Source organism: Necator americanus, chromosome V (assembly GCF_031761385.1).
Source record: "Necator americanus strain Aroian chromosome V, whole genome shotgun sequence".
Classification (NCBI taxonomy): domain Eukaryota; kingdom Metazoa; phylum Nematoda; class Chromadorea; order Rhabditida; family Ancylostomatidae; genus Necator; species Necator americanus.
The window spans coordinates 14,992,255-15,020,054 of record NC_087375.1 but is presented as its reverse complement, the minus strand read 5'-3'; the positions used below and the strand labels follow the sequence as shown (position 1 = coordinate 15,020,054).

Genomic DNA, 27,800 nt, shown 5'->3' with positions numbered 1-27,800 from the left:
TCAGAGGGTTATTTCGCCACCTCGAATGGCACGTACATGTCATTGGTTTGTTGAGTGACGCGAATGAACGTAGTCCTCTTTGCCAATTCCTGAAAGTACCGCACTAAGTAGAAGTCAAATATTCCAAAAATTACAATAAACCAGATCCTAAACCTCTAAACCAGATCCAAAAAGCTTGCAAAAGTTTGCAAAAATGAGAAAAACTGCAATTTTTTTCATTGATTCAATTAAATCACATCTGAGAATCCCAGAACAAACCCTTTTGAATAGAACGGCTCCAAAACTTTTGTCAATCACATCACAATTACAAGGTAATGGTCGCACTCAAATATGTTACCGTCAACATATAAGGAAACGTAACCAGACTCTGATTAACCTATTGAAACTCCGGCATACGTTCGTTAAGACACTTTCACAGTTTTGCAAACGCAACGCGCGATTCTCGAACCTCAAGTGTCCACTTCTAAAAATGGTTTTGCAGCGCCGCGAGATCTCAAAAATGCTACAAGGAGCTCGCGCGCAGTAGAAATGTGCAAACATCTATTGCATCGTTCTCCGTTCCCTCATTTCAGAGTGCGGCACTCTGCGGCAAGGTGTTATGAAAGCTCATTAATTAGTTATTAATCAAGTTCATTTAAAGTGGTTGTCGTTCGTGAACACATCACGACAATCCTAGGTAGGCAGCTGCACCGCCAAAGATTTCCTCATATGCTCTCCTTAAAAACGATTTATCGACCCTAAATAGGATGATCACAGAAGCCTCTACTGTTACTGGCAGGTCATAGAAGCCTCCAAAGCTAAGTAGAGTGAGTTAGAGTATGGCGAAGAGACAGAACCAGTCTTTGTTCACGATGAAATCGCGTTGCACGTAATCAACTCGGACGAATGATGTTGCATTCGGTGACTCCGTTCACAATCCATAGTTACTTAGCGGCATGGCTGTTCCAGAAATGCTCCGACCGGTGCTGGAGCCCCGGCTCAGAGAGCTTTCTCATTTGGTAGTCCGCAAAATTTTATCCACAAATTCTTCAATATGCTTGATTCTTCACTGTTAACTGTAATTGAAGCGTAAGCATACTCTTGTAACCATCCAAATCAAACCAACCTCAGTTCACCCTACCAATTCTTTGCATTTCTTTAATGAAAAATTAGCTGAATTCAGTGCTTTGAGCATGTTGGGAAAAGAATCACAGAGATTAAGACCTTAAGTCACTTTTTGTGAAATTTTTCTTGCTATGACAGGAACTTCTAGGATGAACGTATTTCAAAAACTTCACCGAGAGGTGAGAAAGTGACATCATGTCATATGGAAACTGCCTTAGTCTGTGTGTCACGAAATCACTCCATAAAGTTTGCTTAGGCGGGAAACGAACACACCGCGTTCGCGTGGCAGGCGAGGATTTTACCACGAGATCACTGTCGGCAGATATATGAACGCATATGAAAGACGTGACAAGAGACGCTGGTTCCAGTCGCATGTTAAGAGTTGTTCATCCTAGCAATTCCTTTCATAGGAAGAAAAAAATTGATGTAATAGAGTAAATTGAAAAAAAGGGTTTGAAAGAAGAAAGACTTCTATTCTTCGAAAGCTGCTATCCTTGAACGTTTTACAGATTTGTTGAATTTAATTCTCTTTTTTCGTCGTGTTTAACTTGAGTTCGTGTACATCATCATATGTTTTCGCCAGAAAGCAATGAGATGGGCTGAAACGGGTCCCACTGCCCCACCGTAGCGCCAACACTGAGCGTGCTGACACTACAGTGAAGTGAAATGAGAAGGGTCCTACAGGGTCAGTTAGTTGTCTTTGAGCCCGAGGGCATTGAGACGGGTCTCACAGCATCGTATTCATGTACGGGTTCAAGAATGTAAATAGATGAAACGGCACTGGTTCCATCGCAACAGCCAGGCATGTTGGCGCCAGAAAACAGTGACAAGGCGTGAGGCGGATCCCATCAGTTAGATGCGCTAGCGCCCTAGAAAAAAAAAATTGGGTGTGTACGTAAGTCGGGTGACATCGGACTAGCCAACCAGTGCCAGGACAAATGGTCACGGATCGAGGAGGGTGCTGCGAAGTCGTGTTGTTTTGGCACCCCAATGCAGTGATATTGCTTTCACGGCATCGAGTTGGTCACGAAGTGGGAAAATGGAGTGATAGGTTGCACAGCGCTTCACCCAGGTGTACTCCTCCTTATATCCACTCTTCTGCTTAACTACCATCTTGTTTGCTCTTTCCTTTCAGAAATTAAATGCTCGTACTCACATAGTCGCGTTGATAGTAGCAAACAGCTTACGAGATTTTGCGGTGGACTCTTGTCAGTATGATGATGACGTTGGTGCCACCTCAGATAGGGACATCATTCTATGTTAACTGTTCGGAAAGAAGACTAGAAGAGTCTCAAATTTGTTGCGGTGTCGGAGCAACAAGTATGTAAAATTAAGTTTGATTATTCTTTAAAAATAGTGCCGACATCAATAGCAAGAAGATTGCAACTTCTATCAGCAATGCTTTCATGAAGATAGCGGGAAGAAACGTTGTTGGCGGCAAAAAGCAGATCTATTTGCGCGACCGAAATTTACCGAGAGCGCATCTATTTGACCACTTTTCAGCCACTGATGGCGAGAAGAGAAGCGGCCGGCCACCACAGGAAGTCTCAAAATCCGGCCTTAACCTGATGTTCTGGCTGACATATATTACATAACGGGAATCCAAGCGCTCAAGAAAGAAGTATTTTTTGAAAGTCCAACTCTTAAGTGTGCCTTAAAAAAATACGATCTCGTAAAATCGTAAACTTCACTACGGAAATGGCCTTCATTATGATAACTGCACCTTCAATTTAGCAGAACCCGTATAAGTGCAAGCTGATCGAATCCCACCCAGAATGTCGAGTATCGTCTCGTTTACATCACCTCTGAAATTTTCGAATATCAGTTTATCGAGGAGAAAGTTTAGCAGCACTAGATTTTGCACCTGTATGGAATTGTGGTTGTTTTTCCCTCACTAGCCCTGTAATCTGCGACTGTTCCATGGTATTTGTTCATGGCTGTGTCCGAGCTCATTCCGTAGAACAATTTGAACTTCTATAAGGTCACATATACACATTAGTGTCAGTGATGTATGTAGTAGCTCAGATGTTCACCGTTCCGTTCTGTTCGATGATCTCACCGCCGCTTTGATCATGTCCAGCGAACAAACCGCCAATCATTACAAAATCAGCACCTTAAGAAAGAGAAGCGTGACGGACTTCATTTAAAGCTAAAAGCATCCCATGCGGTGCCTGCAGTAGAGAACAGAGACCAGCTCCAAAAGCCTTGGCTACGTCGCCGGCATTGGTGCAACCGCCATCGCTCATCACATGTCCTCCGAGGCCATGAGCAGCATCTGCACACTCCAAAACCTGGAAAAACCTTCCGCCAATAGGATCCTTCTTTGCATTCTCGAATCCGTCATTAGTGGAGGAAAGTGGAGAGACTCACCGCACTTAACTGTGGATACCCTACACCAGCCTTTTTCCGAGTCGTACAAACCGAACCTGGACCGATTCCCACCTAAATTGAACGAATTCGCAAAACATATAGGGTATCAGCACCAGCACATATATCACTCTTTAAAATTTAGAATCTGTTAATGTTAATGTTATAGCAGCTCAAGCACTTAAAACGCCGGCGGTGGACCGACATAATTTTGCGGAACGTTTGAAAATTAGCGTTTTTTATCTCCTTTGAACGCCTTCCTTCGACTGCGCCCACGTTTTGGAGGAGCTGAATAAGTAGCTCATGATCGACCCGGTGGGTTAGTTCTTGTTATATAATCCAGTTATTTCTATTAACCTCTAAACTTTGTTAGTAACCTTATAAGTGTGTTTCTCCTAAATGTACCCTAAAGAAGAATGGCTGCACGGATTTAATTACGAGCGAAATACGTTTCACTCTAAATTTTTTACTGCGCTGGAAATTTGTATTTCAAAAGTGAAAAGTTGTTAATGTTACAGCAGTTCAACCAACTCTGTACCTTAATAATATCGGCGCCGGATAGCAGCAGCTCTTCCACCATCTCACAAGTGACCACGTTCCCTGCCAATATAGTGTGTCTAAAAGTCATTACAAGAAGAAATTAAAATCCATCAAGAAAGGCACAACAGAAATCTCGGAACGTTTACGAGTGTAACAAGGTTCCTTCACGCTAAAACAAAGGCGCTGCTGAACTTCCGTTCATATGTTCATAACATCCTGGTAAAGCGCATCTTAAGTGAAGAAATGAAGAAAGAAAAAAAATAAAGAAAAAAGAATGAAGGCTGAAGTGTGCAGTGGAATATTTGGACGTGCTCACCTGGGAAAATGTTCACGAACTTTTCTAATAAACTCAATGAATATTTCCGAGTAGCCGTTGGCTACGTCAAGACAAATGCTCTCCAACGACGGAACAGCATCACAGATGGCACGTAACTGGAAAATGTCACTCAAGTCAAGTGTTGTCTCAAGTGTTAAGCATTTTCATCACAATTAAAAGCATCTGACCTGGAGAAATATAAAAAATAGGACTTCAGAAATATGAGAATGATATAGAGATATTATAGATACTCTTAAGTGAGTTTTGGAGCTTAATTATATGCCACTCGAGCCTGACGAACGAGCAATTTAATGTGAGAAAATGTCACACACCTTGTCAAAATCCTTGTCGGAGATTCCTGAAGAAACGGCTATGTTGTTGAAGATGTTCGCATCTTCCTTGTTTTTATCGAAAAATTCCTTCCATTGATCGAGCTGAAATCAAGCTTGGACGCGGATCTTTCTGAAGAACAAAACACTGGTCGAACGAAATGCTACGACAACTTCATTGATCAGCAATACACGAATACTCGAACTAGTTTTTTCTTTTCTTTCATTCTTCAGTACTACTAGTACTATAACTTATTGTTCTCGTAGGGTTACAGTTGTTTTGAATCACTACTGAATCACTCAAATAGAAATTTTCAAATCAGAACTTTAAAAAATCCAGAGGAATTAGGCCTTGACATAATGTGGTTTAAAAAGGCTGGGCACGCTTGAAGTTGCGTTCTCCTCATTCCTTGCCAGTATTACTTAACTGACTTCAAAACGAGAACTGGGTGGATGTCGGATTCCAAGTTAGAGGAATTTACATCCTGATTCCAGACCTTTGTTAACCCATCTTCCAAAATTCATCTGAGGGATGAGAGACTATGTTTCTGGCTTTAATCAGTCTGCAGGGATGCGCTGACACGTTTGACTTCAACTGAGAATCGATTCATGGAAGAGTTACCACCTTGAATTTTCCTAATCGTGTCTGGCCTTTACAACAACTCAAGGGATTTAGCCGCTGTGTCTAGTCAGCGTTTTGTACTCTCGAGCAGTTCAGGTACTAATTTATCGACTCCAGAGGGAAGAAGGGTTTGCCTGACTTGTGGTGGCTCCGAACCGCAAGCCGTGTAGTAACAGTCGAACCTCACAAACGCTCTCACAAGCTGCGCACCGCCCTTAATTTACTACATTACTTACTTATTTACTTCGGTTGCTGCGGACGGTTACGGCTTTTTCCAGACCTCTAATTCGTTATAATTGCAAAAAATGTAATAAGCGCCTAACAGAAACAGCGAAATTTAACGAGATAAGGGCAGTCATTTGCGGAAGTGAGCTGCGTTGTTTTCCTGGCAACCGCCACTGGTTCTTATCAATAACGTTTCCTTTCATTCCTATCTTGTGGATCGCACCTACCGAATAGTGTTTGTGTATAGTGGTGAATAGCCTGTGTTGAGCAAGTGCAGTGGCCATTTCAAACGTTCCTACAGTATCCATATTCGATGCAACTACAGGGACACCATTATACGTTTTCTTGGAATTTTTGAAAGTGTACCTGAAATAGGTAGCTGAGAAAATTTCTAGGCATAATTTCTAACTTGACATACTCTCTCAGGAGGTCCACATCAGCTCGGCTTTTTAATGTCGATCTTTTTGGTCGCAGAAGGACATCTTTGAAGTCAAGCTTAGGTTCAAATTCGATTCGTGGCATCCTAAACATAAATAAGTTAATAAATAACATGAGAAACGCTTAGATTCCTGCTTTCGTTCAGCACATTGCAGTTGTGAATTTGTAATCCGGGTTTTTTGACTTTTTGCCTAGGAAATGGACCAAGCACGTCGACGCGACATTTCCCAGTTAGTGTTGTTTTTCAAAGGATGTAATTTGGCTCAAAAACTCGGAACGTGTACATAGCGCGCTAAAGAGACGTTGTTGGTGATTGTTGAAAATGGTAGAACCACTTTCCGAAGAAGCTCAGTTTTCGTAGATAGTTTTTTTTTCTCTTAGCTTCATTGAAAACTCATCAAAATAGCGAAAAACACTGAATAGAGGTTACTTACTTGCGAGAAAATGTATTTTTTTCTGGAAATATGCTACGATAAGGAACTTTAAGAGGCGGATAGTGTAATTAAAATGCTGAAATCACCAGTAAATGTCAGCACATCTTTGCTAAAATAAATATCCATCAACTACAATTCTTGAAAGGGGTGCTTGTTTTAAAGACAGTGTTAGAGGAACTTTTCGCACGATTGTTCCTCGTGCCAAGAGGCAGAGATGGATTTATTTTCAAAGCTTTTTTTTCGGATTATCACCGACATATTCTAGATCCTATAATTTGGGAAATCCTACGGGTATGAGGAGTTGCATCGTTGGATGCACTAATTTCGGGGAGTGTTTCGCTGCCACTTTTGAGAACTTCGTCGCGATGTTCCCCACAAGCTAATAGAAAGAACTGATTGTTAAAAATTTTCTTCCACCATTTCAACGTTTCCAAGAATTTCTTTAGCGTAATTATCGAGATCGCACTATCAATCGTGCACGAACGAAGAAGAACCCAATGCAGCAAAAGACAGATAACACGTAGTGGAAAAACTATGTGAAGAGGCTCGTTTGAGTGACAGTTGTGCTGTCGGCAACGCGGTGCCGCGGTGTGTAAGAGGAAGATTTTCTCGGTCTGTCTGTTCCATTTGTTTGACAACGGAAGATAAAATGTACGTACCATCACGAATGGTCTTTGTGAAAGTCAGCAAAGAAGTGAGAAAAGAGAGTGCAATTGAGGGAATGCATGGGAATAATTGCTGGACAACTTATTTACAGAATTGCTCGTTTAAAATATTCTGCTTCCTCGAACAACATAGATTTTATTGTGATCATGAAAACAGCAGGAATACCCTAAGAAAAATCACTACAACATCTGAAGCCTGCATAGAAATTTCGGGGAGAGCACTGATCTCTCTTGCGGCGAACCTGATATTTTCCTTATTCGTCTCAGAATCCCCACTTCTTCTACCCAACACTACTGCACAATACACGGAGTAGACACACAAATGTTATACATGAGGATCTTCGTTCAGAGGTGCGCGAGAGTGGTTGAATATTTAATAAAATGCGTAACGAAAGTTGCTTTCACGCGTAACGCCAATATCTGCTCCACGATTTAATCCTTGCATTTTGCACACAACTTTCAACGGATACTTCTTTTGCCTCTTTTACTTTTGCACTTTGAACTTTTGAACTTTAACAGCTTTTCCGCAATTCTCCATAACACGCGTCAAATGTGTTCAACCATGTGTGCGCAACGTGTGTCCCGCAACGCCCTTCCTCTGCTTGACGAACACTCCCTTTTCCCTCCGCTCTCCTGATCGAAGTTAAAGGCATCACCCCACGAATCTGAGGTGGTGCAGATTTCAGGTGGAGTATTCGTATACGGGATGGGAGACTACGGAGAGGGGGTGATTCCGTTCATTTCTTCCTAATTGCCGTAAAAAACGGCACGGAAGATGCGGCATGTGCACACGGCTGGCGCGCTCCAGTCCAACTCCCTGTGGAAAATAGTGCGCCAGAACGCCTGAAGCCGTATCTTCCAGGCCTTCCAGAAATGAATGGAATCGCCCCTCTCTCCATACTCTCCCATCCCGTATACGAATACTCCACCTGAAATCCGTACCACCTCAGAATCGTTGAGTGATGCCTTTAAATCGCTGCTGGACCCGCCAGCCCCGGCTCGGCTCATTCAAAGCCTATTGTGCATCTATCAAATTATCTAGGACATGTTCACTTTTTATCTCAGTTGTTGATGTTGTTCTTGCTGTTGAAACGTCAGTAGGTTATCCTGTGTCCATCAGTTACTACATAAATATACTGCACAAACTTTGAGCTCTGTTAAATCTTAGAAATTAATTTTTTGTTCCAATGTGTAAACGTCAACATCTCAATATTTTAATTGCTCGACTGTTCCGAGATCGTCGTAAAGACGTTTGCAAGACTAGACCCACGGATTTGCTACTCTTGAATACACACAATAAGCTCTGAAAACTTCATGAGTGAAATAAAATAATGAAATAATGAAAAACTGTGTTCTACGCCGCATCAATCACAATCGGTTATTACCGTAACTGAGATCGAGTAAGTGGAAATGAAGGCAGGCATGGAAGGCAGAATAGACATCAGGGAAGAAAATAAACTCGGCAGTGCTTTGGAGTCAATCGGAAATCGATGAATAAAGATAACAAGCAAACATTACTGAATCACTAAATAATGGAAAGTATGAAACGAAGTAGTAATTGAGAATGCAGGGCCCAAATGAAAGGCTCAAAGTTATCAAGGAAAACAACAACCGATATGATACAAAACACTACAACAAGCTTCAAACCGGAAAGAAGGACCGTAGCTTACATAAAGACGATCATGAGGCAATGATGATTTACTTTGAAAGAAGATTTATGGTAGTGCGGAACAAGCGTCAACGTTGGAGATGAAGGACACAGCAACAGAAAACCTTACTATAATCTATCTATATACATCAAAAACAACGGCAACAGGTTGTGATTGACTCTTCAATCACCACTATACGTAATCACAACCTGGCACTTTTACGAAATCATCCATAAAAATTAAGAGACGTTGAAAGTGTTAAAGCTACACCTTCAGGAAGTGCACACACGCTCCTCGAACCGCCCAACAGAATTGGAGCCAGTCACTCTTTCGCCACGTTTCCACGCTCACTTCTTCATCGCCTATCTTCTGAGCCACACGAATCTCCGTTCCTGTATCTCCGAACACAACCATACGTCCCTAAATTGTGCTTTATTTACGAAAAATAAGGGAAATTGAAAGAATTTGAATCGAAGAGGATAGCCAACCCAAATGAGATCAACCGCGCAAGCGCACATTCGATTGGGGAAATGGAAGCAGGCCAGAACGAAAAAGAAATATGCATCAAGCAGAGAGGGGCTCTTTGAGAGTTTTGCCGCGATGCACCGCTCCATATCATGAAGGTTAAGGAGGTGAGAAAATGGTGAGGTACAAACTTCCCTCGTGTTTCTACAAGCTCGTATCTGGCCCTATCCACCCTTCGTTGCAGCACCGAAAAGCAAAGGCATGGGGTCAACTCGTTGTGTTTGGCTCTTTCCCCCGTCTATTCCAGGAAAACTATGAAAAAGCCTGAGAGGACTGCACTGCAACAACGTCACCCGCTCTTCGGACGGTAAACATTTAAGCAAAGATTATAAGCAAGGTGATATGGATATTTTTCCTGCACCAGAGGGTAGGATGGAACATGGTAGTTGTCAGTTTTCTTCCATCACAAGAAATTCTTTCATAAGTATTGATTATGAATGCCAGATAGGTTCCTTGAGAGGTCTGGCCTTGAGAAGACGTCGGCAGTCATCAGATTTTTTTGCACATTGAAGCCACAGCGAAGATAATTTCAACAACTTCCATTCATTTCTCCTCGGAAATTCGTTCTTCGTATTGGAAGCGATAGAAGTGGTTGGGGCTACGACTCAATTATCACGTGAACCCGGAGTTAATTAATTTCAAAGACGGGGTATGACTGGATCATGAACGGACTGTTACACTGAGACATTCAATCTTCATAAAATCAGTGACTAGAACCAAGCCGAAATAGAAAGATTTTTCAAGTGTTAATAGAAGAAGAAGCAAAAAGTGCTCGGCATTGTTCAAATGCTTTAAGACACCAGACTACTTCAGAGCGTAACTTAGACAAGATGAAGTTAGCAAATGGTCTGCGTAGTTACTAGCTAGCGCCAACCAATGCAAAATTTCAGTATCTTCATCCCGGATAAATCTAGTACCCATCTATCTACTCTTAAAATGTGGAAGAATGAGCTTCTGACGGTGTCGAACCTCTGACTGCGCAAGTGGAGCATTCTTATAAGATATAGTAGATCATGGAAAGGGGTGTGATTCCATCCATTTCTTCTTAATTGCCGTAAAAAAACGTCCCGGAAGATGCGCGCGTGCACAAGGCTGGCGCGATCCAATCGAACTCCTTGTGGAAAATAGTGCGCCGGAAAAGCCGTATCTTCCGGGCCCTTTTCTACGGCAGTTAGGAAGAAATGGACGGAATGATCCTTCTCTCAATAATCTACGATCCCGTATACGAATACTCCACCGGAAATCCGTACCACTCCAGATTCGTGGGGTGATGCCTTTTAAGAACTGGCCCGCGACTACCACCTTCGTTGCAAAGGTTTTAGTCACGCAATTATTCCAAGCCATCGCATATAAAAAAATCCGACATTTCTGTGAATGATGAGAAACTATGCCTCCCTGACTTTTCAGTTGGCAAAATCTTAAAACGTATGCAAGTTTTTTGTTTCTTTAAATCCTAGGATATTTCATAGCAATAGAGACTTTTGTACGTAAGTACCATTAACGAAAAACCTAGTTTATGCCCTTTTTAAACATGTCTATGAAATTTAATCCAAATCGCTTTTCCAAAAATAAAATGATACTTATTTTAGGACGTCCAATCGCGATTTTGGTCCGTTCTACTTTTACCAGTACAAACCCGGCCAAACTGCCGCTCAAGTCGCTGAAATTATCGACATCGGGCCAACGAAGCTTAAACGAACGCACAGCACGACGCCGGTTCCAAAAAATTCATGCCGGCAACTCCAGCTTCAAAGAAAAGGCACATGGTAGAAGCCCACCAACACTCGATTACTGTCAATTGAACGTGTTGTACTGTGCGTTCGTTGAAAGATCCCTGACCCAATAACTGGTTGACATTTCGAGCGGATTGAGCAGTTTAAGCGGCAGTTCGGCTAAGTTTGAAATCGTACGAGCAGATGTTACGAGAACTGTGATTGGAAATCGGAAAAGAGAAGCAAGATCATTTTAGATAAAGTGAATTGGATTAAATTTTGTATACATATTTAGGAAGAAAATAAAACAAGCCTTCAAACAATGTGTGATACTTCGTACAAAATTCCTACTTTACTTGTACAAAGTAGCTTTGAAATTGATAGAACAAAGACCTGTGTTTCTTCGGCATCAACCTAAAATTTTTGAAGAAAGCGACTTGAATTAAATTTCATAAAACACTAAGAAAGACCACAAAACAAGTTTTCTAGCAATACATGCAACTTTGAACAAAGTCCTTATTTCAATACTACAAACCAGTTCTGAAAGTAACGAATCAGAAACCTTTGGAAACACTTCTTTTGAGTCATCCTAATGACTAATCCACTAATCTGCTCTTTCAAACGAGCAGTAAACAAGGAAGTAAGGAAATAAACGTCGACTACTGCAAGTTGAAATGATCATTCAATCTCCGAGTTAGGCTCAGAAAACGCTTCATTTAAAAGAGTATTAAAGCCTTTACGAGGGGAAATTCTCCAGTTTCTGAAGTCAGGGGATGTCACCTCAGAACTCCTCAGCAGCTGAAATTTGGACAGAAGGCGGATGCGATGAAAATGGACTCCCAAAACTTGCGCTCCTTGATTACAACTGGTTTTTGGACTTTCAAAGATCTGCAAACTGGACTTCGATTTTGTAGAAGTCGATTCTGGGTTCCTCGATCCCCATAGCTTTTGTCAGTTGAAGTTGTGAGTGTGTGCCACTTAGCATTCTCACTTATCGTTGACAAACAGTGCTGTACACACAGACGGTGACAGACAAAGCACTATTGATCAAAAATGTTCTTCAATTACAAGCAATCCATCAAGGTTCAAGTCCCTTCTTGTGCAGCTGGGCACTAACGATCCAAAACGCTTGAGAGCACTCACGTTTTTCCTATTTGATTCGAAACAATATTCACCGCAGCGTCTTGAATTGAAGGTGAATGTTAGGTCGGAGTCAGTAGCAATCTAAACACACATAAAATTAACAATCATGTAAATGACATCTGATGATAGACGAAGCAGAGATGATTTGTAAGAAACCTGAAGAAGAGCAGCTATGCTGGCGCCGTCGCTCAACTGGAAATCATTACCCGAAGGGCATAAGAGACCGCTAGCCGTTGACGAAGATCCGTCGTCCTCCTTCTGAATAGATGACTGCGTTGATTGGAATGAAGAACTTCTACTATTAGACCTCAGTTTGGAAAAAAAAAACTTACGAGTCCTTCATTGAGTTTGGTCAAGAAAAGCGACTCAGACAAGGACAGACCATCATTCTCTTGTGAACAGAACGGCTCCTGCTAAATCTAATAATTAACAAAGGTCAGAACGAGACGGTTTTACATAAGGAAAGCCATACCATTTCCACAGGATTCGAAGTCATGCTGGTGGCTTGCTGGATCAACGATGTTAGAAAATCGTCATGAGCAGACACTGTAAGCGAAACTTCGAGTGAACGGCACAATTGACATTTTACGGTTCAGATCTTCGGGGATGTAAAACCTGCATGAAAGTAGCGCTATTCAAACGGCTACTGATATCTTGAGCATTTGTGAAAATCTCTTAAGATAATTAAGATAAGTGCTCACGTAAGCTCGATAAGTGACGAAAAGCCCCTTCTCTTTATTCTACGACAATTGAAGACGCCTCCTACGTTATTAAATAACAAAACCACCATTCGACGTCTTGTAAATACGTAGCATGTCAATGACTGTGTGGAGTCATTGAAATGTAATGCCTGATACCCTTAGCCCAGAGGAAAAAAATGAATGCAATAAAAACCACTTTTTTTATTTTTTTGGTAGTAAGGAGAACGTACTGGAGTGGCAAAAGGTCATAGCAGCATCTGTGCGTCCGATGGTTGGACACCCCTTCCCCGAACTCATTGTTAAAGCGACACAAAAATGGAAGCTCGCACTCCTGAGGGGTTGATCAACATCGACATCGACTTATCCTCCTTATCCTCTTGTTGTTTCCTTTGTTGTTCAAACCAAGAAAGCAGTTGCGGGTTTCGTTTGCTCAGATGACATTTGCAGGCTAAAACGAATTTGAGGGCCTGCCCTTTTCCTTAGCCTCATTACTGAGATTTGTTTAAGAAGCGGATGGTGGGACTCTGCTGATCAGCATATGAAAAGAAAACCCTCTTCAGATTTGCGAAGTTCACCTACTCGCAAAACAGATAAATACAAAATTTTGAAGAGACAAAACCTCTTACGCATTAGCTGCTGTAAGTCGGGGGCAGTCCTCCGATGAGAGGATAATTCTGCCGCCTCGGTCATGCCAGCGACTGGAGCGAGCTCCTCTCTCCCCCATCTCTTGTTTATAACATCTTGTAATAAACATTAATAAGAACCTCTTAAACTCCGGTATCAAATCAAAAATATGGCTCCCTATAACTTGAAAGGTCTCTTAAGCTGTCATGTAGTCACACGGATTTCCAATACTCCTAGTTCTAGTAGTATACATTATAGGCGAAAACAGTGCTTTTTTGGAACCGAGGGAAACAAGAACACCAAACAACCTTAAAGGATGTTGAGCAAGTCTCTTAGTCACAACTACATCTTCGATACTAGATTAAAAAATAAATTTGCGCTCATAAATGTTCGTCACATTATGGGGGACTCCTGGAATCTCAAGAGGGGCCAAGCTGTCAATGTGAGAACTTTGAGATATACCCAAAAAAGTACACTTACTTCCAAGCTTGACATCCGCAGCAGTAAAATTGCTAAAAGCCTGAATCTGGTGTCGCTGATTTGTTAATGCCTTGAGCAACGCATCCTCAGACTGAAAAAGAGAGATGTTTCGCGAATAAAAAACAAGCTGGCGCAAGCTACGAAGAAAAAGACACCTTTCTTGACCGAGGAGCATAATTTGCTGGTGCTTGTGAATTTATTTTCTCCTCGCATATAGCCCATAAGCCTCCAGGTCCTGAATATAATATAGTTCCTTCAACTTCCTGATCTGTCGAAGTATTCTCAAATTCTCGCGACAGTACCTGTGTCATGTTTTCGTTTTAAGTGGAACTTCATTGTCGTTGGGCTTCGATCGTTCGTAACCCAATGGCAGAAGCGACATCGCACACCGGCAAGTCCGTGGCCTCGCAGATCCGTGAAAAATTCCCATACCTAGAAGTTTGTCCTATCTTATTGCACGTCTAGGTTAAAGTTTAAGTACACTTCATAATTGATGCAAGAGGATAATGAAGGAAGTCGTGACAGAAACCTGGTGTCTAGAATTTCACCTCTTTGAATCATTATGTCTAAGCAATCAAGGAACCAGCAACACAAGGTTTCAATCCGGTTTCTAATCATCACCAAGTACATTGCACTTTTAATTTCACCTCCTGCACTGCGTGCGACTCAACAAACCTAAGAAGTCGATTTGACTCTACAATTTCCCAGAATTTTGAACATCATGCGTATCTGAGCTCGAGGCCATTTATGAAAGAAACAGATATGTGAGTAATCAAATATTCTGTTTGTGAAGTGTGCTGGAAAGTAGCTCGATGATATTTCAACAATAAATTACAAAATACGAACATTTTCTACAGAACGCGAATGCCGGGGAACCCCAAACGGATGACGAACCAACAGTTTGATGTTCTGAAATTAACATGCAGCCACGTGAAGCCGCTTCCTATGAGTCCGATACCCGCTCCCGGTGGTCCTGCTTACACCAAGTACGATCAGACATTTGAGCATACGTCCTTGGCGCGTACGAGCAGGAAAACCTGCACATGTTTATGACGAAAGCTACCCAAGTATTGTAAGACAGTGCTGTTGTCCAGTACACTCCCAAATCTCAACCTCAACAGGTCAATTACGTAGAGGTAGCGTGGAAACTTTGCTAACAACGCTCCTTCTTGTCCTGCGGTGAACTGCCGAACATTGTCGACCTGAGGTACTTGGGTCACCCAATGTCGATGGCCGGGTCTCGCGAGACGCGAATTCTCGCAGGAACAGTGACGATGGATTATCTGCGAGCTGTGCTGGGATCGAGAGATGATTCGTCAGAGCTGGGTTCAATGTTTACATCCATAGGATTGAGATGATGAAGTCACGGAAAGTAGATTACTGTTGAAATTTCCGACAAGCAATTTTCCACATACGCGAGTACGAAATCCTTACTGTGCGGATTCATTTCGTCAATCCTACTCATGAAAAAAGCTGCCTAATAGGATAAACTGAAGCCTTTTCGTCTTTCTGACGCTTCTGATTCACACACCTGCGGATGTTCCGCAATTTTTCGGCGATACTTGCAACCGTCTCGATTCTTATTTACTTTTGAAGAGAACAGAAGGTCGAAAAATTCTTCGAACACTGCCTTCAACTTTCGAAAACTGTTAGACTGTTTATTCCAAGTGCCCACATTTTAGTGACAATTTAATATTTTCGTCTTATTCATTGAGAGATGTGAGGTTTTCCAATTCTCAATGATTCACGAAATTAGATGATTCGCACCGAATTTGAGGAAGCACAGACTTTAAAGAGTGTTTAACCATCCACAAACAGTAGCTGATGAGTAATACGTCACAATCCTATGTAGAAACTTAACGGAGCATGAGCTTCTCTAGTGAATTTCCGCGTAGGTAGCATTTTTTTTCGGCCTGGAGAACGTTTAAGTGCATTTAAGTGCTGTTTATTACTGTTTAGTTACAAAACAAAAATAAGTACTCAAATCAAACCCACTGAACCAAGTTTCCAAGTGTGCCACTGCAACGTGCTGCCACACTCAAAAAAACTGCACACTGGGGGGGGGGGGGGGAGGGGGTCAGTTGGGTTCGTTCTATTCAAATAAGATAAGCTCCCAAGCTATTTTTATCGATGTTTCAGCCAAACAGTAGCAATCAGACGGCTCGGCTGTCTTTGAATCTCAGCTTCATCCAGCGCTATGAGTAAAGGATCTGGTGACGAAAGGGTGGCAGGCGGAATTGCGGTGAGAAATTGAATAGAGGTTTAGTTCTCGAGGATGGTCGTTGAGTGATCTGATTCTAGATATGTCAAAGGTGAAGTGATAGTCAAAACACTACAACTATAAGATATTTACCTATAATCTATTCGACTGGAACTATTGGGATGATCATTAAGTCGAGAGAGTTTTCCTTTTTTCTTGATGAAAAACGCATCCCGAAATCAAGAGTATTCACAAGATGCCACACTACCTTTCAAAAGAGAACTTCTCACTCCACAAGAAGGTTGCATTCGAATTTTGAAATTTTATTTTCTTTTTCACAACACTGAAATTGAGTATCACGTTGACGAAACGAAGCATTTCTGACACCTTCACTTTTTTCCAGTTAATCGAGGTGATGAAACTGTTTGAGGGCATGGAGAACATAACAAAGAAAATTTTAAAAAGAAGCAAAAAGACTAGATAACACAGGAAAAAAATAAAGAAAATAAGAAAAAATAAGAAGCATGAAAAAAGGAAAGACTAAAAAACTATTCTACGGTATGAGGAAGATGTTGGAAAGATAAGAAAAACAGCAATAGAGAATGCACTGTTGATTAATTCACGGAAGTTTTTGCTTTCGAAAAAATGGAAAACGAAGGAATTCTCCAGCAGCCCCCAGGCAATTGGTGGAGTGGTGTGTATCCCAATTTCCGAAATTAAAATTCCCAGTTTCACACGCCGAGCACTACTTTCAAGCCTTACCCTCTGGTACACAGCGCCAATCTCAGCTTCAGCGGCCTTATCATTTCGCTCAAACTCAAAAAAAAAACAAGAAATGGCATAGAAAATGTTCCATTTTGTGCTGTTTGACACCTCACTTTAGTGATCTCAAAAAAGAGTTAATGGAAGTCGAAAACGAAAATGATAGAATGAGAAGTTCTCTTTAAAATGGTGTTTGTCATCTAAAAAAATACTTTTATTTCTACGTGAATTTTTTTTTTTACTTTGAATTAAAAAAACGGTCACATCTTATTCCCACCCCAATAATTAATATGTCAAGAAAACTAGTCAGGAAAGTCGAAGGAGGAGAATTTGCGAGTAATAGCTTTTAACAACGCTTGCAATTAATATAAGTGCAGCGTTTCTATTTGAAAAATAAAATTATAAAGTGAGAATGTTTATTTGAAATTTTGATTTGTTTACCGCATGCCATCGAAGTATGCGAACGTTTTGAATATTCGGCTACTTTTACTGCTTTTACTCATATAGAGGTTCTATGAAGCATTTATGCTTAAAACATTATTATCTACATGGAAGTCCCAGTTCCCCAATCAATTTGTTCTGAATTATGCTGCTTCATCGCCTCCATCCGGACCGCAGTCTGCCTAGGAATTTCCGCAGCGCTTTTTTTCCTGATTCCCAATGCAACATTCTGGTGATGTTGTCTGGAATGAGACCAAATCGGCAGATCAGCAAACCACTAGGTGTACATTGAGACTGGGGGTCCACCTTCTGATGATATTGACATCTGGAAGGTTTTGAACATGGCTAAGAATAGTGGTGCACTAAGATTCACGTTCCAGCTCAGTGATCAGACCTTTGTTCACTTACATGCAAAACTTTGCACTGTTACCAAATAAAATTAAAGGCCGGAGACTGTGAACATGAGTCATTTTATATTATAGAAGTAGGCATCTTCGTTCAAAAACTGTGGGTGTATGAAGTCTAAGCAAAACATCAATACATCCTCAACACTTCGAGATAAGAAGGGAAACAACTTTTGATTGGTACTGTAGCCCACAAAACTTTTGCAAACATCGACAAGATTTTCGAAAAAAAAAGAAATGAAACAAATGTAGACTGCCATATGATGCAAAACAAAGGCAGAGTCCAACGATTAGACGATTAATGCAGAATTTCTTTATCGAAATCTCAATGAAACATTTGAAAATATGTGCGAAAATGTGTTGAACCCGTCTCAGCAACTGCTCACTGATCCGCAAGCGAAGCCTGTCAGGGATCCATTCACATCAGAACCTTTCACAGTGCCCTTCAGTAACTAGTTAGACTTAGTAAGTAGCTTCAGTCTACTGTGAGGTGACACTGGAAAAACTGTCTTCACTCTTCGAAGAATGAAGCGTTCCTAGAAGTTTGACGCTGTAAAGCTTCTGCTTTAAATTTGCCGTCATTTTATTCATTATTCTATAATTCTGAATCAAAGTCGAACGAGCTGGCGGAACGAGATTAACGCCAAACGCAATTGTTATTTTATTACACTTGCTAGCCGAAATACCACGAAATGAATACAGCGGTTATTAATGTCAAGCGGCCAGAAACAGTCAATTGTGACTGGTTCACGAGAAGAGATACGACCGTAAGCGCAACAAAATGTAGTCACATGTGCAGAAAGAGGAACTGTTATGTTTCAGGAAATGCTTGGCAATGAATCATGAAGCGCTACCCTTAGTGCACCTAAACTTCTTTGGGACACTTGAGAGAACCGAAACTGACTAGTGGTTGCTGATTTGCTTGTGGAGAAAGCCTGTTTCATAGAAGGCTTTCCGTTGTAATTTCTGGACGAAAAGTCTTCGCTAAAGTCAAGTTCTGCGTGCGTAGCCTTGCGAAGTCGGCGCGCAATATGGTAGACGATTCCAATTCAATTCCAGCCTACTTAGCAGAGAGCCTAGCGGACCGCGAGCGCGCTCCTTTGCGTGTATGAATGTGAAAGAAGCACTGGATTCGTGCGCCACCAAATTCCCCTCCATGAAATCCCGTTTTCGAGCGCCGATGGAATCCGAATTGGCAACTGAAATATGCGTTGCGCGGGCTGCGATTATCGCCAGCAACGATCGACTGCTTGCTATGGATGCTAAGGGGGGAAAAGCATTGTAAACCGAACTTCATAGCACAGCTGTATTGGTTAGTGCTCAACATGACAAATATTCTGCAGAACAACTCATTTTGAATATTAGGAAGGTAGCAAAATAGGAAAGCGATAGCTTCTTTGACCGCTCAAAACACGATTGTTTGGATGTTTCCACAGTCCTAAACATATGGAAGTCCTCTTCACTTTCTTTGGATTCAGCAAAAAATACCAGGAGCCTCACGAACTTTTTCGGGAACAAAAAGTCAACGCAGCTAAGCAAAGGATACAGCACCGCTGGATATGTCAATGTCATGGCCAAAAATTGATAGGTGGTGGTGCAGAAAAAAAACTGATTTGAAACAGGGCAAACATTCCATTGCAATCCAGAGAAGTGAAAACAAACACAACAGTAAGTTTGCAACATACACAGTAGAGCAATTGGCAGCAAAAAACCCGTGTGAGGAATTGCAGTGAAGGAGGCGTTTGAAAGCACGAAAGAACTAGACGTCAACTTCCTATGACCTTTTGAACACTAACAAGATTGGCATCGCGAATACATGAGAAATTTGTGAGACAAATTTGATTGTCATGACAAGTGAAAATGAAGGAATAAGTTCTTTCGTCAAATGATGGTGGAGCTCTGGTCGGGAACTACAACGAATGCCTACAAACGTACCGGGTTGCTTTTCTTCCGCCCTGCATTGCGAGGATTGGGCACGTTTGGTGCAGGAGCCAGCCCAGTTCGATTGAACATCGGTCTAAACAACAAACAGGTGAGACAGCGATCTACACGATCGATTTGACGAGAATAAAGTACGAATCATGCACAATAAAAACGCATCCTTGAGATGTTGGCTGATAATGGAGCGTTATCAGCGTTGTGTGGAAAAATAAATTCATGCGCAAAATAGGTCATCTGAAAAGCAGGTTCGCGGTCGGAAAAGTACGTACCAAATCGGCGCTGTTGGGGTTCGACACGAATTCCGCCTTCTCTCCCCGAAACACAGCGCACAAGCACAGCAGACGACGAGCGAAATTCACGTTGGGCTGATTGTAAGAGAAACGAATTCGAAAAACCGGACACCACACGCACAAGACTACTGTTCGTCTTGCTGACTAGCTGCTAAAGAACGCCATGAGCGGAATTGGTAAGTGGTTGTGAGATGAGAATGAGATCGCAGCAGCATACTGGAATTCGGCACTTCGACGGGGGTTCGCCAGTCAATCGATGCGATTCTAGGGCACACTAAAATTAGACCGGCGCGGCGCTTCCAGCGATCGCAATTCGCCCCAAGCCTGTTTTCGTGCTGCGGCGGACCGCGCCGTTTCATGTGCGCTGCTACTGGACCCGTAGGCATTCAAAAACCCACCAAATCCCATCTTCGCCACTGAACTGCACCCCATACCGGAACGCTAATCGAAGGTCGAACTCGAACCTACACCCGCGCCGGCCACGACCTCATGCAGCAGCCGTGGACTTGTCTCTCGAACTCCAAGCCCATAAACACGTCACAGTGCCTAGACCCGCAGCACGACACAACCGGACGATCGAGAGGGAATAGTCATAAATTTATTAACTCTGTCATACTCCTGTCCTTCAGCTGAAAGTGCACCTGTACAGGAGAAAAACGTACCTCCCGAGAACACAAAGTGAGAAGGATCAAAGTAGAAACAAAATTAATAATCTGACATTCTTCACGCTTATCGCGTAAGCGACATCAGTGTGTATTAATAGGTTTGTTCCAAAGGATCCTCAGCAAACACCTTCAAAAAAGGGATTTATGAAGTAATAAACAAATATAACGAGGCATGCGCCCTTATGCCCTTATTTATCGAGGTTTAAAGAAACACAGGACGGAAATGATATGCGGTACACTTTTGATAGCCTTTGTTTTTATGTAGCCAACAAAGCTGGGATCGTTCAGAACTCAGAGTGAAGGAATGTTCAAGTTCTTTTGATCGGTGTTGGTTTACGGGGCTTACATTTTACACGCTTCAGCTTTCTCCTATCCAATCCTATCGCCAAATTTTATATAAGCTGTACTGAAGAAACGAAAACATATTTGTCCATCTAATCCTAGGGGAAACGTGAAAAATTCATGAGACATGCCTGTGGAATTTCTGTTGCTGCATATTTGAAATCCTTATATGATCATTGAAACTGGAAAAGAGAAAATTTCTCTGGCCATCCACTCAAGCAACGGGTCTTTTCAACTGCAGTGTTATTGTTGCACAACGATTGCGATACGGAAGCGCAGGTGGAGGTAATATTCCTTGGAACCTGTTGTAGCTTTCACTAAAAGACAACGGAGGAAAAAGTCACGTGGAACTCAGTCAGAAACACGTCTGCTCGGGAATTCGTGTCGTTGAAATGAAACATAGAGAATTGTTTGTGCGAAGAATGTAATAAAGAGGAAAAGAGAATGTGATTTACAATTCCACTGCTGTGCCCACTGAGGCAGCAGTTCCAAACTCATCAACTCCTTTAAATTATTTAGTGGAAGAGTGGCTGAGTAAAAACATAGAAGGACTAGTTGTACTCGCTACAATTCCGCGTTCACCTTCGCCCGTGCCAACCTCAACAGAACGGTCCTTCAATTCTTTTCTGATTTTCGGAGGGATTCTTTACGTGATGATTTTTTTTTTCAGCACAAGGAATAACTTCTAGCAACTAATCCAGTTTGCTTAACATTCTTTAAGTGTTATGTTCCATTGTTGAATTTATAAGTGAAATTATGTGCAGCAAGGTGAGGTGATGTAGCAACAATTAACTGATTGATAATTAATTAATTAATTAATTGTAACTGAGAAAAAAGTAAGAATGCTTCTTGAAAATGCTAATTTTCAATGAAGTCGCAATATAGTCGTAGGAATGAACTTCACAGATTCCCGCATTTGATACAGTGATAAATCATAAGAATACCAATGACTTTATAAACCTTCAAAACTTTTCGATACGATTGCTTTATGCATGGTGTTGCATAAACACAACTAACATTTAAAAAAAAATTGTATTCAAATTTTCTTTGATTCACCGATCTCTGGAAATGAGTCAGTCTTTTCGTGTCTTCGGTGCATTTAGCCATCCAACTGCGAGTTAAGGTAGCCACGACAGCTATGGGTCAAAACGACATGAATCACGAGTGTGGTTGTGGTGCATTTGCGTACGCGCTCGAAACGGCAGCAGCTGGGACTGTCGCAAACTGCAGCCATGGGTGGGTCTCACCGCGCTCCTAGCGCTCCACCGGTGCGCCTCAAGAGAAGTTGCGTACGTGATCAATGTCGTTTTGACCCTACGATAGCTTACTCGAGAACACGTTATGATGATCTTTCTATACGTTAATCCCTTTCACTCTCATCAAAGTATCAATGAAGAAGAAAGAGGAAAAGCACAATATTCGAATGATGACATCTCTCGAGTTTGATCAAACCAGCATTTACCAAATCCAGATATCTAAAACCACTAAAAATACTATTAAATTCATCCATGATGATGAGATTACTTACTGAATGATTAACTGACTAACTGATTACTTACTGCTTGTCTACACTAACTACGCAGACCCCGACATCGATTTCATTTGCTTCTTCTCCTCGCAATTGCCATCGATGAAGTTCGTTAGTTTTGTGAGTGACGTTGATGGAGTTCGAATTTTTAGGAAGTATCCAACTGAGCTCACTGCTACGTTATTCATGCTGCGATCACACGCGCCCGTATCGTTGGCAGTTTTCCTCGATAGCGTTTCGCATCTCTTCGGATCCACTCTAACGTCCTTTTAGTTGATATGACTGACGTTTCTCTATCCTTCACAAGACGAAGAGATCATATTTGTTTGGATTCCGAGGTAAATTCGGTTGAGTTGCGAAGAAAAGACATTATTCCCAAGTCTGAACTACAAACCTCGCCTTGGGTGTGTGTGAGCTAATGAAAGCAGTATATCACGAAATTGACAATGCTGGGATCTTTAAACGAACAGATAAGAGTAGGAATGACCCACGAGAGACCGTGATCACCAACAATTCCTTTTTCTAGTTGAAAAGAAGATGTGTAAAAAAACTTTGGACGCATCGATATCCCTAATGATGCAACTTATTACGAGTGAGCAGAGTAACGGCAACCCGCCACGCATCTGCGACTGCAGATGGAATTGCTTCCTTTGCTTATTTGAGTTTTCGGTTGCGGATTTTGGATGGCGACGGAATTGCTCGCATTCTATCGCGTAACAAGTTGAATAGTAGGGGGATCGGTGCAAACAAGACCCTCCTCACGTCTTTCTTGCTAGGCAGATCTCAGCGTTGCCGCTCATAATCTCAAACCTCACCTCCTTCCTTATCTATCCTTGGAGAGATCTTAACATCGTCAATTTGTGATGTGCTGGCTCTGATAAAACCGTTCATCGAAACAGGTGGACGCAAAAATTCCAGCCGCTCTAGCGTCTCAGATGGCAACCACCGACGCTATCCTTATCGTTATATTTGGTATCTTCCTTGAAATGGTTCTGCGTGTTTACAGAACATGTATGATACGCCCACGACGAAACGAAATCTCTTTTATTTAGGACTCTAGACATATGAGATACTGAGTTCCGGTTTTAGCAAAATTTGTAATTTTTTTTTGTTCGTAAAACTCTCTGACTCAGACAAAGTGTGTTCCATTTTTTATCCTTCTTTTCTGGTGTGCCATTGGTGTATGTAAATAAATAAATAAATAAATATGAGGTGACGATTCCCTTGGTCGACCATCGTAAATTGTTCAAGTTAGCTTTCGTTCTAATGTTGTTGAGGACTGTCCTGTGGACGACGAAACTACGACGAAAACGTGGAGGAATCCTACATCCGTTTACAAGATGTGGGTGGATTCATGCAGTCGAAATTCAGGGACTATCAAGCCACATTCACGCGAATGCATTTCCGAAGTCTCCTGCTAGTCTTTCCTACACTTACTCTTTCCCTGCTCTCCAGCAACAGCTCGGCGTGTGCGGCATTCGGAAAGACTCAGAAGTCATTGATTTTTTTCAGACAGTTCCTTGTCAGATTCCGAAATGCGACGCAAGTTGCCTTGGGATGGCTGGCTTACACGCTACAATCCGGATTAGTATGCGAGAGATAAAAAACTACCAGCTGTTTTACTATATTCTGTTGCAACATTCCTGTTTTTTCACTTCTTCAGGACGATCGCCGTTTTCTTTCCGGCGCCCTCATCCAAATTTTATGACACTCCACTCCTTTTCAATGGTCATCATTCTTTCACGTTGAATTCTTCGACAACGGACTTGAAAAATTATCACAGCTCGTGATTGCGTTCCCTGCCTTGGGATAAAATGCGTCCATTTCAGGTCCATCAGTTGATAAATTTGATGACCAACAGCAGATGGTATTGGTGATTTTTTGGCGAAAAAGGCTTGGGCGAGGAAACGTTACTTTAAGTGATTAAATATTGCGAGAATTGAAAATGGTACCAAACCTGTGCACAAGAAAGCAAACACCTTTCCATCTTGTGACGATGTAAGCATTTGGATTTGAATCAGCGCGATGGAGACGGCGGTTACGGTTTACGTGTGACCTTCGCCAGCACTACCACTCTGCGGTCCAGATGGAGTGGGCGAAGGTCCCACGCAGATCGCAGACGCTGACTGTACCGCGGCGCTTTAAAAGCAGCTGCTTACGCAAATGTACTAAGCTTCAAGTTGTTTTTACCCGAATTACCCGAGATTTGGTGACTTTTTTATGGTTGTCGTATCATCTGTCGCTCAGATAACAAATTAAAGTGAGGCAAAATGTGTGCTGAACAGTTAGGTAGGATTTTGTGTCGTACTAATCAGCTCCAGAATCCACGCAGACTCTACAGATGAGTTGCTCGTCCAATGCTAGTCATCTCATGCAATACCGGATCTGCGCTTAAATAGGAATTAAATGGTCTAAGGTGCGTAAACTGAAAAATTGAGGACAATTTGACTGAACACTCGCTCTACTATAAAATCGAAGAATATATCGTCTGCAAAGTCATCTTCGTTTGTTCAAAACGTTCGATAATTTCATATTTTCAACAACGATCTGTAAAAAATATGTCGACGTTCTGGGCAAAACGAGCCTAGAAGTTAAACACTATATCCTACATGGAATCTGTTTCTAAGCTGAAACAACCTTTACTCACAGAGACGCAGAAATCTGCGCAGTCACAAGGAAATATACAAAGAAGAGTGGTATGAGCTGTTGAAATTAGCGAATAAGTCAAAGAATAATAGTGTTAGATAGAAGTACATGGGATTTTGTATGGTGTTCTAATAAAGAGAGAGGCTGAGTTTTTCTTTATATCACCTTCAGAGAGCCTAGAAATCTTACCAAATTTCTACTCTTTTTCTTCCTCCTGTAAAATCCGAGAAGTCAGAGATACAGAATGTCCCTCTGTCCAGAAATAAATCAGGCCACAAAAAAGCTTGGGAGTTACAGGATAACGATAATTCTCATTACCGTTGCTTGTGAAAGCTGGGATGTTCCGTTTTAACGAAAATTTTTATGCACATAATTTGAAGCTATTGGATACATCCTTATATCATATTTCACGTGAGGATTTCTCTTGCTTCTGGTACGACTACAAAATTGAGATCACCTCACGTCACAAAATTGCAGTGAATGTGTCTAATTCTCCAAAACAATTTGGTAGACTGTGAATTATATCCTAGCTGGTGATGCAGCGTCATTAGCGATAGGTAAGCAGAGTCAGCTATTCAGGTGCCAACGGAAGTGAATCTCTTTAGGAGACGCACCATCGCTAATTGCTCTGACGAGGCATGACCGGGGCATGCTCGAAATTCCGCCGGGACCCTCTTTTTTGAGGTGGTAACAGGAGTAAGACAAGGGACAGTAGCAGGACCCTCCCTGTCCAATTTCGCCATCGACGACATTATGCGAAGAACAGTCGACCAGTGTCCTGCCGACATTGTCTTAGCACCATCAGGGTGCCCCTTGACTGATCTCGAGTACGCTGTCGATGTTGTTGTATTCCCGGAAAGCAGTGCGAAACCTCAACATGTTGTCAACCTCGTACCGAAGGTGGCTGCAACCTATGTACTACGTCTATGCCCCGATAACTGCAAGCAGATGTGGATCTTGAGACCTCGAACAGGAATCAGCTTGGATGGATAACCAATTGAACTTGTCGATGAGTTCTGTTATCTGCGCTGTATGCCGAAGAACAGCAGGAAGTACGAGGAAGATACTCACCAAAGATGCGCTTTCTGCATTCAATTCTTCAACAAAATGTCTGTGGCCGACTCCCATCACCAACGAAGTCAAGGTGCGAGCGATTCGCCCCATCATGAGGTACGGATCGGAGAATTGGGCACCACCATCTACAGTGATGGAGAGGCTTGATTGCACGGAGTTAAAGCTGCTTAGTTGGTTAATTGGCTACTTCTGGCCTGGGGTATGCCACAATGAAGATCTTTACGCAGAAACTGATGTGGTGTACCGGCGGACACATGGAAGATATCAACATCTTGCACCGCCATCGAAAATGGCTAAAGTAAGTCGTCTTCGCTTCTTTGGTCACATATTAAGAAGACCAGCAGATCGCCTTGTTCAACGAGTTCTGAAGAGTTCATCGGGTTCGACCTGGAAGAAGCCACCAGGCCGTAAACGGAAGTTCTGGACAGAAGTGGTGAAAGAGGACCTGAGGACACTTAGCGTGGATAGGCAGTTCAGACGAGACACAAGGTTTCGCAGGATATGTAATAGGAATGAAGTACGAATGGATTGATTCTGTGCAAGTTCTCGTAGCAGATCGAGAAGGTTGGGCAGAACTATGTATGTTCAAAGACGGCACACCTCGGCGAAGATGCGGGTAATCATCATCAGCAGGCGATGACATCAGCCCGCCGATTAATTAAAATAAATCATATGTTCCTACACTATATTCATATGTTCCTCTTTTCTAATTTTGTCCTTATTCTAAGTCCTCCGTGCAGAACAAAAATCTCACAAGCTGCTTCAGTAGCGTATCACCTCGATTAAAGGGTGCATACCACGAAACAGGCAATGTGGTGATCTCTCCACGAAAATCAAGATCGAGGTCCAATTCAAAATTTAATCAAAGCGTGAGGTGGTGAAAATGCTTTCGAATGTAGCGCTGTGCACCATTGGTTCAAAGAGTTCCACGCTTGACTGAAGGATGCGCGTTTTGGCAAATGCACAGCTTTGGATTCCGTCAAAAATGTTCTTAAAAGAAACGAAGAAAGTGTCGAAAGGAACGATGAAGAGAAAGAAAGGAAGAAGAAGAGAAAGATGGCATATAAATAGTTGTTTGAAAAGAAAAAAGAGTTTAGTTCAAGTGAATATTAGAAAATATCAGTGTTTCTTCTATTTCGGAGCCGCAAGCCAGCACGGTGATGCCCAAGTATCCAAGTATCACAAAATTTCCAACTTCTACAGCTGTTTTAAAGCCCAAAATTCGGAAACGTTGTCTGATATATTTTTTTTGCTTGCTTGTTGTTGCTTTGTTCCTGAAGAAATTCTCTACGCTTTCGTTTTATTTTCATTTTCTTAATTTTTTTCCAACACTATCACGTAATTGCGATGCAAACATGGTCACAGCTGGCCATAGATATATCAGGATAGGTGCCTACAGAAGAGGATGTCGGTATGCCGGCTCTGGGCTACCGACATCCTCTTCTGTAGGCACCCATCCGGCTTCAAATGATCGGCTGTTGGTACCTAATGCCCCCGCTCTTCCCACTCCCCCTCTAATCGCCGCTCTTTCGAGGCGCTTCAGTAGAGCGCAGCGGCTGGGAGCGTGGTGAAACCCTTGCTGGCACCACCCATCGCTGCAGTTTGCGACGGTCCCACCTCGGTTACAACTGCT

General features: G+C 42.1%; 2 protein-coding genes across 7 annotated transcripts; one reads left to right on the top strand and one right to left on the bottom strand.

The window, feature by feature from the left end:
• Positions 1 to 8: 8 nt before the first annotated feature.
• Positions 9 to 19,694, bottom strand: RB195_013932 (uncharacterized protein; the record flags this gene model as incomplete). Of its 4 annotated transcripts, none has more annotated exons than XM_064203971.1 (20): positions 9 to 89; positions 2,828 to 2,909; positions 2,969 to 3,078; positions 3,138 to 3,217; positions 3,296 to 3,395; positions 3,475 to 3,546; positions 4,010 to 4,088; positions 4,328 to 4,443; positions 4,660 to 4,761; positions 5,731 to 5,869; positions 5,922 to 6,026; positions 8,979 to 9,109; positions 12,070 to 12,150; positions 12,226 to 12,327; positions 12,402 to 12,482; positions 12,542 to 12,615; positions 13,875 to 13,965; positions 14,030 to 14,109; positions 14,177 to 14,306; positions 19,617 to 19,694. In XM_064203971.1, 20 exons carry the CDS (start codon positions 19,692 to 19,694, stop codon positions 9 to 11), a joined length of 1,914 nt encoding a protein of 637 aa, XP_064059850.1. The 4 variants fall into 4 exon arrangements, with proteins under 4 accessions (XP_064059850.1, XP_064059851.1, XP_013300098.2 ...); XM_064203970.1 differs by having other exon boundaries at positions 12,402 to 12,479; XM_013444644.2 differs by lacking the exons at positions 8,979 to 9,109; positions 12,070 to 12,150; positions 12,226 to 12,327; ... (4 more) ...; positions 14,177 to 14,306; positions 19,617 to 19,694 and having other exon boundaries at positions 5,922 to 6,025.
• A 6,152-nt stretch (positions 19,695 to 25,846) lies between these two features.
• On the top strand, positions 25,847 to 26,699 carry RB195_013931 (uncharacterized protein; the record flags this gene model as incomplete). 3 transcript variants are annotated; one of them, XM_064203966.1, is made up of 2 exons in its annotated part: positions 25,847 to 25,993; positions 26,067 to 26,699. In XM_064203966.1, 2 exons carry the CDS (start codon positions 25,847 to 25,849, stop codon positions 26,697 to 26,699), a joined length of 780 nt encoding a protein of 259 aa, XP_064059847.1. The 3 variants fall into 3 exon arrangements, with proteins under 3 accessions (XP_064059847.1, XP_064059849.1, XP_064059848.1); XM_064203968.1 differs by having other exon boundaries at positions 25,847 to 26,086; XM_064203967.1 differs by lacking the exon at positions 25,847 to 25,993 and having other exon boundaries at positions 26,103 to 26,699.
• Positions 26,700 to 27,800: the final 1,101 nt, after the last annotated feature.